At 58.1% G+C, this 18,532-nt stretch overlaps 1 protein-coding gene across 2 annotated transcripts in view; it reads left to right on the top strand.

Moving 5' to 3' along the window:
* Positions 1-4,413: 4,413 nt before the first annotated feature.
* The window catches only part of ZNF385C (zinc finger protein 385C), a 37,206-nt gene continuing 23,087 nt past the window's right edge, over positions 4,414-18,532 (top strand). Inside the window, exon 1 of one of the 2 annotated variants that reach the window (XM_085211051.1) lies at positions 4,414-5,256. In XM_085211051.1, the coding sequence (XP_085067177.1) occupies positions 4,938-5,256 (319 nt within the window). In that variant the 5' untranslated portion in view covers positions 4,414-4,937. The remainder of the gene's footprint in view (positions 5,257-18,532) is intronic. The other variant, XM_085211052.1, reaches the window with a different exon arrangement.

The following is an 18,532-nucleotide window of genomic DNA, read 5'->3' as shown; positions in this document are numbered from 1 at the left end:
CATCTCTGTGCTGGCAGCTCTGCTGTACTCTGCCATCCCGCGGCAGGGCACGGCCGGCTGCCCCCCTGCCTGAGCCTGGCACCTCCCGATGAAGCTGCCGGGGGCATTGTCAAGGTCTGACCTTCGAGACAGCCCAGGAAGCTTCCCCGTCTCCTCATTCACAAATAGAGCTGATGTCAGGTGCACTCGCCCCGCTGTTGGCTCAAGGTAACTCCCCCAGCGACAGCCCCCTGCCAGTTGGCACCTGCTGTCCCGCGTGACGCCCAGGGCCGTGCGGAACTTGCTGAGAGCAGGCATTGAGCTGCCGGTGCTCACACGGGCACTCAGCTGCTGATGAGGGCTGATTTAGTGGCGACCGAACCGCACACGAAGTGTCCCTTGGAAGCTGAGCCAAGCGCTGGGAGCGCAGCAGGCAGCGCCGGGGCGACCGCGCACACGGAGCAGGCGGACAGCGAGCGGCCGTGTGAGGCAGGGCTGCGGCTTCGGGCAGGTAAGGGCTGGCACGGGTGGGCAGCGCAGCGCCTTGTCCTGGGCGTGGGGCGGCCCCAGAGCGCGGGGCTGAGGCACGAGTGAGCTCCGGGCGTGAGCTGAGCGCCGCTCAGCCGGGCATTGAAGCCAACGAGCACAAATGTGATGCTGCGATTTTTTGCTGGTAAAGGGCTGTGGTGCTCGATTCCTGGCTTTCCTGCAGATCTTTGCAAAACCGAGCAGGGCAATTGCAAATAAGGTTGTTGCTTGCGGGGGGGTTCGGTGACAGCTGTTGGGGTGACTTTCATGCTAATTGTTCTATTTCTGTTGCTTTTATTCAGTATTATATGCCCTCAAGCACAGATAAAGCGGATTCAAGGTTATGAAATCATGGGAACTGGGAACTCAAATCAGATTTTTGTTTTCTTACTCTTAGCAAATTCACCCCAAGCTTCAGGGCGAGGTGCTCTGCTGCTCTGATCTGGCACTGCTGGGTGGGACCGACCTCGTGTGCCCCTCGGCTCCGTGGCAGGTGTGGTTTTACTGAGGTTGTGGCTGCTCCTGTGCTGTCGTTGTGCTCACAGAACCACGGTGGGATGCAGGAAGGAGCCTGGGGAAGGCAATTCAGCTGTGCGACCAGAAGGGGTGGAACCTGGCTGCACCTCTCTTAGACCCCATTTAAAGGCTGACTACCACTGGGGAAGGGTCTCTGGTTGGAGATCTGGTTGGAGATCCCTTCCTTGTGGAGTTTCCTTGTGAACCCAGATGTTCAGAGATGGGTGAGCACTTTTCCCTTTACAGCACCATCCCATTCATGTTAGTCGCTTTTGCTATTCCACTTCTGCGCTGCCTTTCCACCACGTTCATCTCTCAGTCTGTAACACCTGGGTGGGTGCTTGGGCTGCAGTCATGCAGAGCTCTGGCCGGGCTGTGTGACAGCCAGGAGCAGTGTGCTTAGAGCTGTCCTTGGGTCGTCGGCATCAGAATTGAGGCGAAGGACCAAATATCTCTTGTCAATATTTCAGCTGGCCAAACTATTACCATTTCAATGACTTAACCCATGTAGTTGCTTTCCTGCGTGCAAGGCTTGCTCCCTGTGCTGTGGAGAAGCAGTTCTGGAGGTTTCAGGAGGCCCCAGCACAGCAAGTGGCAGCATCTCTGCCCTGGGCTACGGCTCCTCACTTAAAGGCCGGAGTGCATGAATGTGTCACTGCTGTGCAGGTGCTGCTGGTGCTGCCCCATCAGTTCCCTTCCTCCTGCTGCCTGGGGAACATCCATGAGATGCTGGAGGGGGTGTCAGGCCTGGAGCTCCGTGTCCAGGTGTCTCTGGGCAGTGCCTGTGCATGCAGAATGACAGCCTTGTGTTGGTGCAGCCCTTGCTTTCCTGTGCCTGGAGCCTGTGAGGGAATTTATGTTTTTGGAAGAGTTTGGGTCCTGTTCAGGAGCACAGCTGGAGGACTGAGGAGGTGTTGCTCTGAGGTCCAACCAAAACACACTGGCATGCCCCTGATGGACAGCACAGAGCTGGCAGCATCACGATGCTCTGACCCAGCTGCCCTGGCTTCTAGTGCTGGAACAGCTGAGGGTGCAGGGAAGAAGTCAATGGCAGAGCGGTGCAATGGGATGCAGAGGATGAGGGCTTTATTGCACTGCCTGCTCCAGCCCTTCATTTCCATACATTTCACCCATCATTAAATCCCAGATCAATTCGGTGGGGATTGGCTTGCTGCGAGGTGAGAGGCAGCTTGCAAACACACCTGGGTTTGGTGCTGGGGGGAAATTGGTGGTGGTGGGAGAGAGTGAGTCGTGTGGGGCTGAGCTGCACGGTCAGTGTCTGCAGCACAGAAACTGTGTGTCCCAGCACTGCTCTGCTCCATCATTTCCCGTCTGCCCCATCGATGCCCTTTGGGATGGAAGTGGGTCCTGCTGGCTATAGAGCAGCATTTCCTCTTTCAGATATTTAATGTCTGGGTTTCAGTTATTTAATGTCTGTCGCCGCTTTACAGCCTTTTGCAACACATGTTTATGGTGTTATTAAAGGCGGAGAGGGAGAGACCTGAGGTTATGGGCTGTGGTACAAGAGCATAAAGATGGCCCTAAGTTAATAAAACAGCAGCACAGCTGTGTGCCTGCAGTCTGCTGCACGGCTTGGGCCGAGGAATGAAGTCAGAGCACCGTGACTTATGGGAGGCTTGTTGTTCCAAACGACTGCAAGCAATTAAAAAATGATAAAAATTAGGCTGATGAGGGGGAAAGCTCCCTCGGGCTGGGAGAGCGGGGAGCTGCGAGGCCAGGATGGTGCACAGGGGTGCTCAGGGCTGGGGGATGAGATGCGGTGGGTGGGGGTTTGTGTGACCCAGCACTGGGAACACTTCACGTGGGAGGGATGAGAGCTTCAGGCAGCGCCGCCGTGGTGACATCTGAACTGCTCTGACCTTCTTTTATTTCAGGGAGACTCAGACATCTGTCAGGGAGTGTTTTGCACCCGTCAGGAGCCCCTCTCCCTGCTCTGTGGCTCTGAGCAGCGGGAAGGGCAGTGCGGATGGGGCATTTGGGGGGGATGAGTGGGGGGCAGCGATGCCTCCATCGTGCCTCGGTTTCCCTTCTGTGAAAGCAGCTCCTTTTGCAGGGCTCAGCACCCCGGCCGGATGCAGCGCAGGGTCTGGGTCCTGGGTTCCTCCTGGGGTGGCTGGGGCCTCCAAAAGGCCCTTGGTTCTTTGGAAGGGCAAAAACCCCCAGAGCCGCTATCAGTCACGGGGACACGGCTCCCCTGCACATGCACGTGGCTGCTGTGCCACGAACGGCCAAATTTATGGTCCTGATACCTGAGAAGCAGAACAGGCCCTGAAGGCGCAGGAGAAATTAAGTGAATGAGCCGGGTGCTTTACGCGATTAGGACGGACCTTTTAAACGCTGCAACGGGAGCCGGCCCAGGAGCCTCAGTCTAATCAAAGCAACAGCAGTTCCTTTTTATAAGATGAAGGGGCTTTCGGGGATACTTTGTCCACATAATGTTCCAATTATAGCTCTGCATCCCTGGATGTAGTTGCATTAAAAATACCCTCAGAGTGTGCCCAGGGAGCTCTGCTGCTGTGTCCCTCTGTGCCCCCAGGCCAAGAGCAGCCCAGTCTCCATCCCGGTGCTGTTACCTGTCTGCATTTCAGGGAGGGGCCATCGATGAGGGGCTTTGGGTGGATGGGGCTCCCAGTCCGGGAGGGTTCATTTAAAAACTTCAGGGTTTTTTGTTTCTTTTGTAAATAAAACTTCTGTTGTTGTTTGTTTATTCCTTCCTCCTCAAGCCCTTGCTGGCTGGACGGTGTGTTTTCACTCAAGGGAAGTGTGCTTTCTCTCCTTTTCTTTTGAAGCTGAAGCTGAGCTTGAGGAAAAATCCCGAGATCTTGAGAGAGAACCCAGACTTGCACAGGTTCTTCTGCCAAGAAGTAGATTTACTTATTTTTAATGTAAAGCTCCTTTTATGCTCTGCTTAGCATTTTTAGCTGGTGAGGCAGCAGTTTGAGGATCTTATTGGCGACACTTTTGGCCAATCACGACATAACTCGGGCAGGAGCACAGCTGGAGCCCGCAGCCAACGCCGGTCCTGAGCGCCGCTCCCGAGGTGACCCGAGGGCTGCGGGATTCGGTTCGACTTCGGGTCGCTTCCAGGCTGCGTCCCGAGGAGGGGCGGAAGGTTGGGCGCAGCCACGCACGGCGGTGGGACGGGCGGAGGAGCGGAGCCGTCCAGCTGCGCGCTGCCTCCCCCCCCGCCCCCCGCTCGTTTTTCACCACTTTCGACCGAATCAGAGGTGAAAAAAGCGCAGAGCGGCCGCGCCATCGTGAGGCTGCGGGCTGGAGCTGCACGGCTGGAGCTGCGCTGCGCGGGTCCGCTCTGACACCGCCTCTGCTGTCGCATCGCGCATCGCAGCGCAGCGTGACCTCGCGGCCCATCTCGCGACCCCCGGCACCCCGTCCCTGCGGGCGGCCCCCGGCTGTCGGCGCCGGAGCCGCGTGCCTGCGTGTGCTCGGCATGGGCAGCTGCCGGCTCCTGCGGTAACGGGATCTCAGGGCTCGGGTGGCCTCCGTCTCCCCAGGGCTCTGCTCTGGGTGTCCCAGCGGTTCCCACCTCAAGGTCATCTCCTGGAGCCCGGGCAGCGGGGACGGCGCATCTGTAGAGCGCGGCCAAGGGCGGTCCCCGGTGACCCCCGGCTCCACGGGAAGCTCCTCCCTGTCCGTCCCCGCGCGGGGCTCGAGCTGCTGATGCACGTAGGTGCCGTTTACTTGCGACGGGCATCTACTCAATGAGGGCGAAAAAGTGCTTGAGGGAGCAGTGCCTGCAGGGAGGATGGGCTGTGGGACGGCACACAGCTTCCACCAGCTCAGTTTGTTGGCTGTATTGAGCTGGTTTCACCCCGCTCTGCCTCTGGTCCATCCACGGTGCTGTCTGGCAGCGAACAAGAGAGGTTTCAGCAGACATGGGCTGCGTTTCTTCACCTTGCCCGGTCCATCCTGGTCCGTCTGTCCTGATGGCGGGTCTGTCCTTCCCCCCCACAGGCATGAAGCGACCCCTGAGCCCATCCCACAGCCCTGAGAGCGGTTTGAGGCTGCTGGAGGTGTCGAGCTGCCTGCCCGAGCAGCGCATGAAGCGGGAGAAGAAGCACCAGTCGTTCACACTCTGCGAGGTCTGCAACATCCAGCTGAACTCAGCCGCGCAGGCGCAGATCCACTACAATGGGAAGTCCCACCAGAAGCGCCTCAAGCAGCTCAACAAGGGCAAGATGCCGGCGGCCCAAGGTAGGAGATGGGCTGGTGCTGCCCGGGGGCTGCTCGGGGCTGGTGCTCCGTGGGTACAGCTTGGAGACGCTGCGTTGTGTCCTTGGTGCTGCTTGGTGCTGTTCCTGAGCTTTGGGGACTTCCTGACCCCGTTGTCACTGCTGGTCCTCGTCGGATCTGGCTCTGTTGGACGGATGGATGCACAATGCGTGCCGTCCATTGAGCTGGGTGCCGGTGGGCCTGGAACGTCTCGGGGTTTGTTTGTCATTATTTCTGTGGGATCGTTCCTGTGCACACAAGAAGGGGCTGTGCGGTGCCTGTCCCCCAGCCCAGCAGTGGCACAGGGATGCAGCAGTGCTGTGCCACCAGGCCTGGCACTCCTACAGGTGGGATGGGAGCTTGCAAGGACTCGTTGCCATCTGCTGGCATTCACGTGACCTGCTCTCTCCGCAGCTGATTGCTGCGGGATTTTTTCCTGCATGAAAGCAGCAAAATGTGCCAATAAATGTCACCCTGCAATGAGGGTTGACTACATCTGAGGGTTTGTGTGTGTTAAACAGCAAACCAGAGGATCTGGCAGTGCTGGGGCTGTGCCCATTGCCCTGAGCTGGGGCAGTGCTGGGGCACCCCTGGGCTCCGTCACCATTTGGGAACTGAGTTGCAGCCTCCTGGGCTGCTTCCTGTGACTGTCCTCCTTTTCTTATGGTCTCATTACTCATTGGATTAATGAGCTGAGGTCATCCAAGTGCTTCAGAGGCTGACTGGTGCCTTTACCTGGATGAGGCTGTGCTGAGATGGGGGTGCTGAGCTCTTGTAACACCACATCTCATGGCTGCACCCTGCTGCGGTTCTGTTGCTCATGTGTTGTTTCCCCTCTGGGAGACGCTGCTCTGAAGAGCAGTAAGTCCCAGTCCTATTTTTCTGCCAGGAAGTGTTTATTTAATAACATTTAAACTGTTGGCAAATAAACATACCAAGCTGTTACAAACACAAACCAGCAAGCAATGGGCTCTGGGGTAAAATGTGCCACTCGTGGCTGGCTCACAGGTGGGGCAGAAGGATGCACAGTGCAGTGCTGGGCATGGCTGTGGGTGAGGGTCCGGCTGCAGCGCAGACCCTGGGGAACAGCCCACAGAGATTCTTGCTCCCACTCTTGCTGAAGACCATGCAGGCTGCAGCCATAAATTCCTAGCGTGGCAGCTGTCATCTGCGTGCCAAATCCCGCGCTCCCCGGTGGTGGTTTTGTTTGAGCAGGGCCCGGATATGCAAAGGAGCTGCTCTGTTTATCATCATTTACTGACAGATGGAAATATTGCCTGCTATGTTAATGGGAACGGAGCTCATAAATTCCAGCCTGCACTTCCAGGCTGTGCCCCAGGCCCGCTTACGGCTCGGTGGGCAGATGCCACTGGCACGTTCCTGCCGAGCCAAGGAATCTCGCTGCGTGCCGCCCTTGGCATGCCAGGTGAAGCCCAAAGTGCTCGTGCAGGGCTGCCATTCGCTTGTGCAGGGGGACTGCAGCAGCATCTGCTCCTTGCTCCGTCCCATCCCTCTGCTGTCCCCAGCAGGGTTCTGTGCTCATCCGGAGCCGACCTTCTCCTCCACGCTGCTGTTTAGAAATGTCACTTCCAGCTTTGTCACTGGCAACCTCTCCCAACCTCCCGGAGCGTGAGCCTGTGAGGGCACGTGGCTGCGAATGACAAATTGGGGCTGGGACCAAACTGATGTGATGCCCACATCCCAGGGCTCAGTGCCACCCTGCCCCGCAATGTCCCCGCAGTGTCCTGGCACACACTGGGGGAGGGCAGGCTGATGTGCCGGAGCCCGAGCAGCCTGGGGGAAGGGGCCGGTTATTAAAGCACTGCATTAAGTGATATAATTGAGTTAGACAAAGACAGAATATTCCTCTGAGCTGGAATCTCCGTCTCGTGCTGACATCCACAGCTACATCAAAGGCAGCACTCAGCGTTGCTGCGAGATGCGCTGCTCCCCCTGGCTCTGAGCAGTTCTTTCTGCAAAGGCTGTAATCACTCACAGTGCGTGGAGCAAAGCTGGGGAGGAGCGTGGCTGGCAGACAGATGCAGTAATCAGTGTTATTACAATTTATTAGCTCTACGCCGGAAAGACCCCCAACTTAAAAACAAATTATTGTTCATTGGGCATTTTCCTACAAAGCAAATCACAGTTCTGTTGTCTCGTGTTGAATTGCTGAGCAGGCAGCAATTAGGTATTGCATGCCCACAGATGAAGGATGTTTTCATGTTGCAGATGCCAGCTCAAACCCAAGTGGGTCACGAGTGCTTTAATTACTGCCTGGGACTGTCAGAGGTGTCCGAGATCGCTCCTTTTGCTGTCACTGCTACCCGAAAGGAGCAGACCCCATCATTCGTGGTGTCGTATAAAGATGCAGCTCCCCACCCACACATTTGCAGGCTGCACAATGTGCTTCCGTGCAGTGCAGGGTGGGCAGGGCTGGGCCAACCCCGGGGTCTGGCTGCGGCCGCTGACACTCCGTGCCACTGTGTGCCCCAAAGCCCCAAACCTTCACTCCAGAGCTCTCCTTGCAGCTCCCTTGGGTCCCTTTCTACCTGCCTCAGCAGCACAGCACCAAAATAACTTTTCCTTACAAAGCAAAAGAATTCAGGTTTCCCCAATTAGCTGCTGCCATGTCTGTCCGCGTGCGTTTGCAGAGCAGAAGGGTTTGAGATGCGCAGAGAAATCGCTGTGACAGCTTCAGCATCGCTCCGGCTCTGCAGCAGAGGGGACGGCCGCTGGGGGGGGCGAGGGGGCTGGGGTCAGCCGGGGGGGCTGGGGTGGCAGATTGGCAGTGCTGCACAGTGCGCTGCTGCTTTTGGGGGCGTGCGGGGGGCTCGGTGTGCTGCCTGTGGACTGAGAGCAGGCGACCCCAGGCACTGACCCCAGGAGCTGAGCTGGGCGAACCGGTACTGACACGGCGCTGCACCACAGGGAAGAGCCCTGGGCGAGGTCAGGGCGGTGCTGGATGGATGGGGTCGGTTCGTCTGGTGTCGCTTCTCCTGGTGCGAAGCAAGAGGTTGGGAGCCAGCAAATGAAGGTTCCCTGCGGCTTTTGCACTGAGCGCGTGGGGCTGGCTCAGAGCTGTGCTTTTTGCTGGGCTGCGATAATCCTGCTGGTAGTCGGGTCCAGAGAGCCCTCCTCATCTCCATCTGGAGAAGCAGTGCCCCAGCGTGCTCTGACTGTGGGCAGCGGCTGCTGCTCTGCATCCCAAAGGTCAGCGCTTCCTCCTCCTCCTCCCTGCAGCTCCGTGCTATCGGATCTCTTCAGCTGTCGGTTACCAAGAAAATGGGTGCTGAGCTAATTGTTTTTTTTTATTATTATTATTTCACGTTATGCATGGAATCCTCTAATTGTCTTTAATAAACAGAGCGACGCTCTGCGGTGCTTTATCTGCCATAAAATCCAGTGCACTGATTTTAATCCCGCATGTTTGCATATTGTTTGAGCCTAATTGGAGAACGGAGCCTTGAAGCTCCGTGCATTGCTGTGCTCTGAAGAGCCCCATGCAGGGGGACGGGCACTGCGGGGCCGGTGAGCTCCCAGTGAGCGCTGCACGGCCGGAGCAGAGGAGCCCAGGGGTGGGCGCTGCCTCAGAGCTGCACCGCAGAGCTGCAGAGGGGATGGTTGGCTCCTCGTCCTCCCCTTCAGTTCCTGCGGGGCTTCGCTGCCTTTTCCCGCTTTGGGATCTTTTAGGAGAAATTTGGCAGGAAAGCAAAGGGTACAGCTGGCCCCTGAGATGCGCTCGCAGCGCTCTCTCCCTGGCATGGCCGAGTGCGTCCGTGATGGTAACGTCAGCTGATGGGATTAACTGCAGAGATCAGGGCACGGCGGGCGGGCGTCAGTGCGCTGCGCAGTGCGGGCTCTGCTCCGCCTCTGCTGGGCGCCGGGAAGGGCACTCCTGCTTCCCCAGACCTCCACGTATATAACTGTGTATATCTACATCTGTACACATACATATAATATACATATCTTATGTATTTCTTCACTCTCCATCCAACCTTCGCTCCGGGCCCCCCAGCACATGGAAGGATCTCTGACCTTTGGCTGCCCATTGATGGCACCACACAAACACAGCTCACTGCTTGAGCTTCTGTGACTGCAGTGAAGGCGGACGCACACAGCCCGGCTGCTCGCTTCAGCATCGTATCCTGGGAGTCCACTGTCCTTAATTTTGGATTTCGCTGTAAATTTCTTCCATTTGGTTTGCTAAAATTGTTTTATGGCTACTGAGCTCGGGGATGTGTCACACGTGATCTTAATGAAGAGCGGATTAGGAGCGATGGGAAATGTGTGGCCACAGAGCAATTTGGTCTCCCGTGGAGCTCAGCAGATTTGGGAGAGGGAATCCTGGGGTTTATTCTGGAGGAGAAAGCAGCAATGGGCGCAGTGAGCCCAGAGCACAGCACTGCACCGTATGGGAGCAGTGTGGGCTCTGCGCATGGCTCTGCAGGGGAGAAGAGCGGGGCACATAGCTGTGATGAAACCAGGAGCAGTGCTGGGGAGAGGTGGGTAGGATGGAGCAGGATCTGCGCGAGCACAGACTTGTGGGTAGCATGAAGCTGTCAGTGCGATTTAGGGCCGGCTGCTCGAGCTGGTTTATGTTCCCAGACAGTAAGTCGTAAGCAATAGACCATTTTCTATGAAGAGATGATCTCCCCTCGTCACGCTGTATGTCATTTTCCCGGGGTGATCTCTCCTTCCTGTGAGATGCTGCGTGTGCAGGGGGAGAAATCGGGATTGGGGCGAACGGAGGGAACTGCAGCAGCCGACCCACAGCAGGGCAGCGCAGCCCGCAGGGCACAGGGCACGGGGTCAGCTGCTGCTCGAGGTCTGTGCGGTGGTTCTGGGGCCGCCATGGACTCCCTGCCCCGCTGAGCACCGCGCTGTTTCGGGGCACTGTTTGCTCTGCTGCTCGCCTGGAGCGGGAGCGCATCATAATTAACGCTGGCGGCCCTGGGGGTAATTAAAGCACCTGTGCACAACCGGATGGGTGCAGCCCTGCGCAGCACCTCTGCTCAGAGCAGGGCTGCCGCTGAACCGCGCTCGTTGTGCCGCACTGAGGTCTCCTTCCCTCCCGCGGCCCCGCGTTGCTCCCGCTGTTACAAGACTTGCACGCAGCTGCAGTGCACCCAGAGCATCACCGTGAGGCCGTGGCACGGCTGGAGGCCTGAAAGCAGGGGGGACTTGGGCCAAGCGCTCATTTAGTGCTGCTTGGGGCTGTGCTGCTCAGGAGCTGCTCCTGCAGGGACGGTCCCAGTCTGCAGTGAGTGGGGGGGTCCCTCTCCTCCTAAATCAAAGGGAAAATATGACACGGTCTCTGAAACCCTTCAGGTGTAATTTCCGTGCCTGCTCCTAGTAATTAAATAGTTTTAGGTCATCGGTTTCTCCACCTATTTGCAGCCCTGTCCTGGATGCCTCTGTAATTAGGCATCTCGCTTTGAAAGGAGAGAATTAATGCAGGGGTCAGGGCAGAAAAGGCCAAACCCACAGCTTTGTGTGGGCACCCATCTCTGTCCCCTGTTTGGGTGGCACTGCGTGGGGCCCCAGTTTGATGCAGCAGACACGGGGAGCCCACTGCTCTGCTTCCAGCAGCGACAGTCCTGTTGGTACAGGGAGAATGTTGTCAGAGCACCTATTTCAGTGATTTTAAGCTTTTTCTTTTTTTTTTTTTTTTTTTTGAGGTGAATCCTTACTAAAACGGGGAGGAAAATAATGATTTAATGCCTTGTACTGCAACAAAAAGAGCATTAATGGAGTGTTTCCATTGCTGAGGCTTCTCCCAGGAGCTGGGATTAATGAAAGGGCGATGTTGTCGTCTGCTCCTGACGCGGTGCAGATGAAAGCAGCAGAGAAAAGCTCAGCCCAGGTGTGTGCTGGGGGCACGGGCAGCACGAGGAGACCCTTTGTGAGAGCTGGGGTTAAACATCAGCACTGCGGTGGAGCTCTCGCACTGACCCCGGCCATGGCTCCACTGCAGTAAGCGGCACGGCTGCCCCAGTGCATCACTTCGCCCTTTGTTTGGATGAGTGCACGCACAAATCTCCAGGAAGAATTCATTTAAAAAGTAAATTAATGACTTAATTCATTAAAGGATCAAGGGATCCCGGTTTTAAAAACAACCTCTGCAGTTTTGACCGGCAGCAAACCCCCTCCTCTTTGTGTGGAACCCCGGGGGAGCTCGGCCCTCCAAATCTGTTATCTCCCCCTGGGGGGCCGGGAGCAGGAAGGTCAGCGCTGCCCTCCTGCACCACCGCCGCTCACTGCACGCCTGAGCCGCTCCACTTATGGCTGCACTCAAATTACAGAGCAGAAGGAAAACTGATACGGGTCCTCCAGGTGTATCGGTGCTGATCCTATCTGGCGCCTTTCACCCCCAAATTATACCCTAAATCCTCGAGAACAAAGCTGGCCAGGAAGCCCCGTCAGTCCTGGGGGAAGCTTCCTGCTGGCGCTTTATCCCTCTGTCTCCTTTCTAATTTATTTAGAAGCTCTTTGCCGGATTGGGTTGGTGTTGCCAGGCTGCTTTGGGAGACTGCAAACTTGTGGTCCCACTCACGCACCAGGCTGCGATGCTGAGGTCAGTGGGGTTCAGCAAACCCCTCTATAGCAGTTCCTGGAGTCTGTCCTCACCCAGAGCCTGCTGACAGCCGTGCCACCAGGGCCACCCCTGCCCAAATGGGAGAGAAGTAGAGGAGCATCTTTGTTCAGGATCCTTGGAGCCAGGAGAAGTCCCCCTGCTCTACACGTGGCCTCTGGGAGGGGAGGATGCTGTGGGGGTTGCAGCACAGGCAGCGGTGTAGGCGGCCCCCCGTGCAGCCCCACATCCTTGCAATGAGGCCCACACTTCCATCACTCCTTCCTCCTCATGCTCTGCCATCAGGGCCCAGAATTTGGCCGACAATCCGTGCCAGAAGGTGCAGCACCTGGTGCAGCAATGCCTGTTGGCACTGCTTTTATCCGGGACACTGATATTATTTGGCCTTCTGCAGCCACTGAGAAGCCCTGAGCACCCCCAGCTCACAGCAGCTGCTTGCTGGGGAAGGAGCAGCTCCATGCTGTGCTCTGCTGGGTCCCGGCACCGGGCAAAGCAGGTTGGGGACCCGGTGGGAGGACGTGTGTCACTGCCCCATACAAATATAGCAAGCTATGCAGGCCGGACCCACGGCTGTGCGTGGGGGAATTCCAGCTGCAGCTGGGCAGGGGAGAGCAGGAGGCGTTAATAGCAGTGGTCTGTAATCAGTACCTGCAATTAGCATCTCCTCCAGCTGGCCGCAGCGGCTCAGCCATAAAGCACCGCGCCGGCCCACACCGCGTTTCTCTCCCACCCCTTCGCTTCACGGCACGGTAATTCTGTCCCGGTCCTCCCTGTGTGCCGGGCTGAGCTCAGCACCCTGCAGAGCATCGCTTGTCGCTCGCATCGCCGGGCAGAATTCTGGGGCTGGGCTGCAGGGCGCCGCTGAGCAGGGAGTGACTCCAAGCTCCCCCCCATCGGGTGTCAGCCCCGTCCTCGTGGTCTTTACACCTCCGTGTTCCCTCTGCCTAATGCTCGCTGGCAGTAACGCCAAACTGCTGCTGACATTAAAGAAATTAATATCAGGTTTAAATAGCCTGCTGGGAGTTGGCAGCGGGCGCTTCGGACCCAGCTGTCAATTTCAGATTAGCGAGTGCCCGGCTAAACTTACTGCTGCTAATGACCCTGAAAGCAATACCCTGTGCCCAGCGTGATCCTACAGCACCAAAGCATCAGAACCTGCCCCAAAAGTGCCTGCTGGGGCAGCGGCACCTGGGGTTGGGGTGTTCTGCTGTTCATGCTCCTGCTCTGCTCGTACCTGAAGGAGACACACTCCTGCCCAAAGCTTTGAATTGTCTGCTTGAGGAAAGTATTTAAATTCCTCCCAGTTCTCTCCTTCCTTTCATCCTTGGGCTGTACGGGGGCTGACAAGATTGCTTTCCTCTTTTCACAAGCAGCTTTTTCATCGTTTCTCCCTTTAAAAGGCACTGTGCAATCAGGTTGTGAAGCTCTCCTCCCAAGCAGCTGCTGAGGCTGTGAGCTCAGCCCAGGCAGTGTGCGGGCACGGGGGGGTGCTTGCTGGGCCCCAGCTTTGCTGATAGAAATGGGGTGGGGGACCACAGATCTGTGGGGCTCATGCAGAGCACAGGGTGCAGGAGCTGGGGAAGCCCCAACCCACTGCCCTGGGGCCCATCCCCAGGGTCAGCCCCACCACGCTGACTCCCATGCAGAGTTGCCTTTTATTTTTCCTCTAAGGGAGAAACGAGTAATGAGGAGCTCGGGTGCAGGTGTGGCTGGGAACCGTGGTTTGGGGGTGCACTGCTGGGCAGGGGGGGCCTGGAGCTATCTTGGGGATAACAAAAAGGGGTGAGTGGTGGTGTGGGGTGAGCCTTGTGTCCTGAAAACCCCTGGGCCTGCGGGAGCTGCTCGAGGTCTAAAGCAGGCTGAAAGTGGCAGGGGGATGTGCGTGGACACATGCAGGACGCGGAGGGCCTTTGGACACAGGGGTTCCTGCTGCGGGGAGCTGCTCTGCTCAGCCCGCGTAGCGCAGCCGTGCTGCCCCCGGGGGTTGGGGAGGTTGTGGGGGCTCCCAGCCGGGGCTGCCGCGGCCGTCACCCCCTCCCCAAGCAGATGGGCACGGCTGCACCCCGTCCCCTTCCCCACAGCGGTGTCTGTCGGGGGGGGGGCGGTCCCGGGCACTCGGAGGGGGCGAGGAGGAGCGCATCTGGGGGCGCGCAGCCGAGCGGTTGCAGGATCCTCGTCTCCACTCCAAGTTTCTTTGCTTTGGCAGCCCTGGAGTTTACTCTGAGCCAGGCTTGGAAAGAAAAGAGCACTTGTGCTTAGCTCCGGGGAAGGGGAGGAGGAGCAGCGGGGAGAGGGGCACCGCGGCGCGGCTCCTGCGCTCCCTCCCACCCGATTCCACGCGAATCCCGTCCCTGGGCCGGGCCCTCCTCGGCAGAGGCTGCGGCCGGGCGGGGCGGTGGGCGCGGAGCTGCGCGGGGTGCGAGGCTCAGAGCGCGGCCCCCGCCGCCGTGCAGCCGCGCAGAGCAGCGCGCAGCGCAGGGAGGGAACGGCGCGGAGAGACGCGGATCCAAAATGCTCCTAGGTGGGTACGGCGCGGCATCGCGCTCCCATCGCTCCGCGTGGCAGCGGGCGGGAGCGGTGCGGGGCTCCGTGCGGAGGGGGAAGCGGAGGGTGCGTTCTGCGCGGCCCCGGCAGCGCTGCGGATCGCTCCGGGCTCGGCCGGGCGTGCGGTGCGGGGCCGTCGGGTCCGTCCCGCGGTGCGGTGCGGTGCGGTGCGGTGCGGTGCGGATGGTGACCCCGTTTGTGCGGGTGGGATCGGAGCGCTGTGCCGGCACTGCCTTTGGCGGAGCTACCTGAGCAGATGGAGATAAGTCACGGTATACGTCGGTTTTTTGGTTTTGTTTTTATTTTTCAAAGGTTATTTCTGCATTGCTCTGCTAAGACCGTGGAGCAGGGATTGTCTTTTTTTCCCTCCTTTGCCATTTTGACCACAGGCTCAACTCCCAGTAGTGAAAAACTGACGCGGATTATTTACTGCTGGGAGAGACCTACAGAAATAGGTGGAATTTCGGGCACCGCGGCTCAGGGGCGGCTGAGGCTGAGCTCTTCACCTGTAGGGCCCTTTCCATGCCCTCTCCTGCGCCCATTGGGGCTTTGCCGCGCTTAATTGCCATCGTTACGTTTTCTTCTTTCAAAGCAAATCAGATCCTCGTTGTTCCCTATTTCCATCCTGCCCGAAACGCCATTAAAGAGCTGTTCTTTCCTTTGAAGCATCCGAGCCCCGTGTCGCACAGCCCCGTCCCTCCCCTGCCCCAGCACACACGCAGCCCGTTTCTTCAGCTCTCAGCCTGCTAATCCTCATTACTCGTGGGATTCAAGCTGAGTTGGATTCGCCGCATCTTATTGATTTTTCCCAGGGCTGCGAAAAAGAGGAAGGAGCAGATTGGGGCTGGCACGGCTGTGCTTTGTCCTTGCCGTGCGCGGGGTCAGCGCTGGCTGCGGGGCATTCAGCCCCGTCTCACCCGCTGCCTTCCTGGGCTACGGGGCTGGGCGGGGGGAGCAGGGACTGCGGTTCGAAGCTCGCGGGGCTCCGTGCTGTTTGTGGCTCTCTGTTGGTCGCTGGCTGTCTCGGCTTTGCCGAGCCGAGCTGCGGCGACGGATGAAGTGCGGCGCTTTTGCTCTCGCGCCCGTTCTGTGCACGGATTCGTGGGTGGGGATTTGGGGTCCGTCGTGACCGCCGGTGTGGAGGTCCCAGAGCCGAGCCCCTGCTGCCCTGCGCCAGGCACCGACGTTCCCTGGTTAATATACACGTGTGTGTGTGCACAAGGCGTGTGCTTGGCGGGGTCTGGGCGTTGTGAGGGCGGCGAGTCCGGCGGAAGGGCAGAAGTTCTGGACCTGGTGCATCTGGCAGCGCTCGGCCACGGGGCTGCTCCTATCCACAGCTTTGCTTGTCAGCTGTCTCAGACGGATCATTAATTTTTCTAACAGTTTGAAACAGTCCTTCCTCTGTGCGCTGCCCTGCCCTGTGTTCCTGCAACGCGTAGCAGCGCTCGGGGTGTGGATCTGGAACACCATTCCTTGGGCAAAGCGGGTTACTGAGGAAGAAAAAAGAAGGCAAGGAAAAAAAGCAAAGCTTGCTTTCAGCCGCGTGGTCTCAAATATGTAGGAAACGTTGTAAAGCCACAAAAGCTTGAATTTTAATCTCTGAAATGCAGCAGAGACAGAGGGACGCACGCAGACCGTACACATTCCCATAGTAGGGCATTTCATTTGACGTGGCTTTTTCTCCTTCCTTCCTCCATAGCATCTGGGTATGTTTGTGGAGCACCCCCGTGGCAGAGCTGGGGAAGGAGCCCCCCAGCAGCCCGGTGTCCGCTGCGCCCCCCAGTAGGTGTGGGAGGTGTGTGTTGGTGTGCCAGTGGGGGCTGCTGGGGGGTGAGCCTGGCGTGCTCCCACCCCCATGGTCAGACGCCTCAGGGGATGAGCAAAAGCTCCACAGTGCCCCGAATTTCCACGTGCTGAGCAAAGAGAAGCTGTGTTGTGAAGCCATGGCAGCTCCCAGTGCACCGTGACCAGTCGGGGTGCAAATGTGCTCCCTGCCTCAGGTGACTGCTGACATTTGAAGCCATAAACACCACTCTTTATTTTCTTGTTATGTGCAAGCTGAGTTTTAAATCAGGATTCTGCCCTCCTGCTTTTCCCATCCTTGCTCTCCTCGCATTCTGGCCCGCGCCTGCAGCTCTCCTGGCTCTGGGAGCCCCTGCCATGGGGACAAACCCACAGCTGCTTCCGAGGCCATGAGCACTGCGGTCTGAGAGCATTGCAGGGTCTCTTGGCTCTCCCTGAGGTGCTGACTCTCCCTGGGAGCTGGAAGTCCCCGCCTCCAGCAGTGGGCATTGGGTGCTGCTCTGCCATCATAGTGGGGTTTGGTGGAAGAGAACCGATCTGGGTGCGTCGGTGGCACAACAAGGAACGCTTTGTGTGCTGGGCCCTCTCCATCAGATGGTGGAACTTCGCTTCTCCTGAGGGAGTTGTGGGTGAATTCTCCCATCAGTGCAGCAGTTGCTTTATTCCAAGGGGTTCACTCAAAAATCTCCTGGGGAAAACATCTGCTGCTGCTCTCAGCCGTTGCCATCACAGCACAGTGCTGTGGCCCCAGCTGGGCTTCCTCCTCCTGAATCCTGCTGAGCACAGCCCCCCGGTGCTGTGTGTGCAGGGAGCACTGCTGCGTCCCACACTGAGCTGGGGAGACCTCGCTTTTCAAAAGCCAAAAGAAAGCAAACCCTGCTTGTAACCATCCCTCACCTCGCTTTGAGGACGGGGCTGCTGGGAGCGCTTCAGGCCGATGTGAACTTCTGGAGGTTCCCACGCAGGTGGTGCTCCTGCAGCCTGCAGAGCGCTGTGCCAGCGCCGGCGCTTTGATGGCCCATTCCAGCACCTCGATGTCCCCAAAGCTGTAATTAGTGCAGGGGCTGAGCTGCTTGCAGGTCGCCGTTTTTCCTTTTGCGGAGCGGGATGTTGGGGCACGTGGGCTGCCTGTTCCCACTCTTCTCCGAAGCGGCTATATTAGCACGGCCTGGGTGGGAGTGGCGGAAATTACAATGAAATACAAGCGGTAGGAAATAAAAATCTAATTAAAAAATAATGACAGGAGTGCGTCTGCTTCCAAACATTGCCTATGACCAAGGCTCGCCCCGGGGCAGACTTAGAGGAGAGTTATGCACTTCTGCAGCTGTCAGCGCAGACACGACGGCCCCTGTTTTGGGGCTGCTACAGAACAACACTGCAAGCAGAAAGCGGGGGGGTGGGGGGCTCTGACCTTCATCAAAGGGAAGGATGTACGGGGTGCCAAGGGCAGCGCCGACTCTTCCCCGCTTTGGGCTCTGCCACCTCCCACCGGCGCTCTGGGCACATCCCTGACCCCACTGAGCTCTCATCCCTCTGCTCCCATTTGTCCCCATCAGTGCTGTGAGGGGTCAGTCCCACTTGGAGCACATGGGGGTGGGGTGCCACTGGGCTCCCCCACCCGCAGATGCTTCGTTAATAGAAATCTTAATAATTGCTGCTAGAGAGGAAGCGCCGTGCGATGAAAAATGTGCGTCTGTTCAGAGGCAGTTCAAATGGCAGAGGAGAAGAGAGGCCATGATTTGTTCTAAATTGGTTATTTCACTGCAACAGTGGGAAAGCATCAATTTGAGCATCTCTTCTTCCTTTCTGTTTCTGTCAGCTGCTCCCTGGCTGTAATGAATTGGGCTCGGCTGGGATTTTTATGATGTGAGCGGTGCCCAGAATAAAGGCTGAACCAAGCTGGGGCTCTGGGCATCCACCTGAGCTGGATTTGGAACCCCCAGCCCCTTCTCCAGCTGTTTGGGGGCGGTGGGAGCACTCAGTGCTGTCCTCCCTTTGACACAGCGCCGTTCTGGGCCGTTCCCACACACTGCAGCGATGTCAGCTGGGTTCACCCCAAGGCTCATTCCCTGCCAGATCGAGTCAGGCAGCAGGAGCTGTGATGAGGAAAGGAGGTGGCATCCCGTGAGGCTGCAGAGGTCGGGATGTGGGTCCCTGCGCGGGTAGCTCAGGGGCTCCCACTGCTTCCCAGCCCCTTGTGCTGCTCTCCGGGGCTCTGCAACCCACCCAGACCCTCCTGCGAGGTCCCGGTGCCCACAGCAGTGCCACAAGTGCCCTGACAGGAGAACCACAGCCTTGCGTGTCTGAGTGCTGTGGGGG

The sequence above is a fragment of the Meleagris gallopavo genome, chromosome 29 (assembly GCF_905368555.1).
Source record: "Meleagris gallopavo chromosome 29, MGAL_WU_HG_1.1, whole genome shotgun sequence".
In the NCBI taxonomy this organism is placed as follows: Eukaryota; Metazoa; Chordata; class Aves; order Galliformes; family Phasianidae; genus Meleagris; species Meleagris gallopavo.
This window is presented reverse-complemented; position numbering and strand designations above follow the sequence as displayed.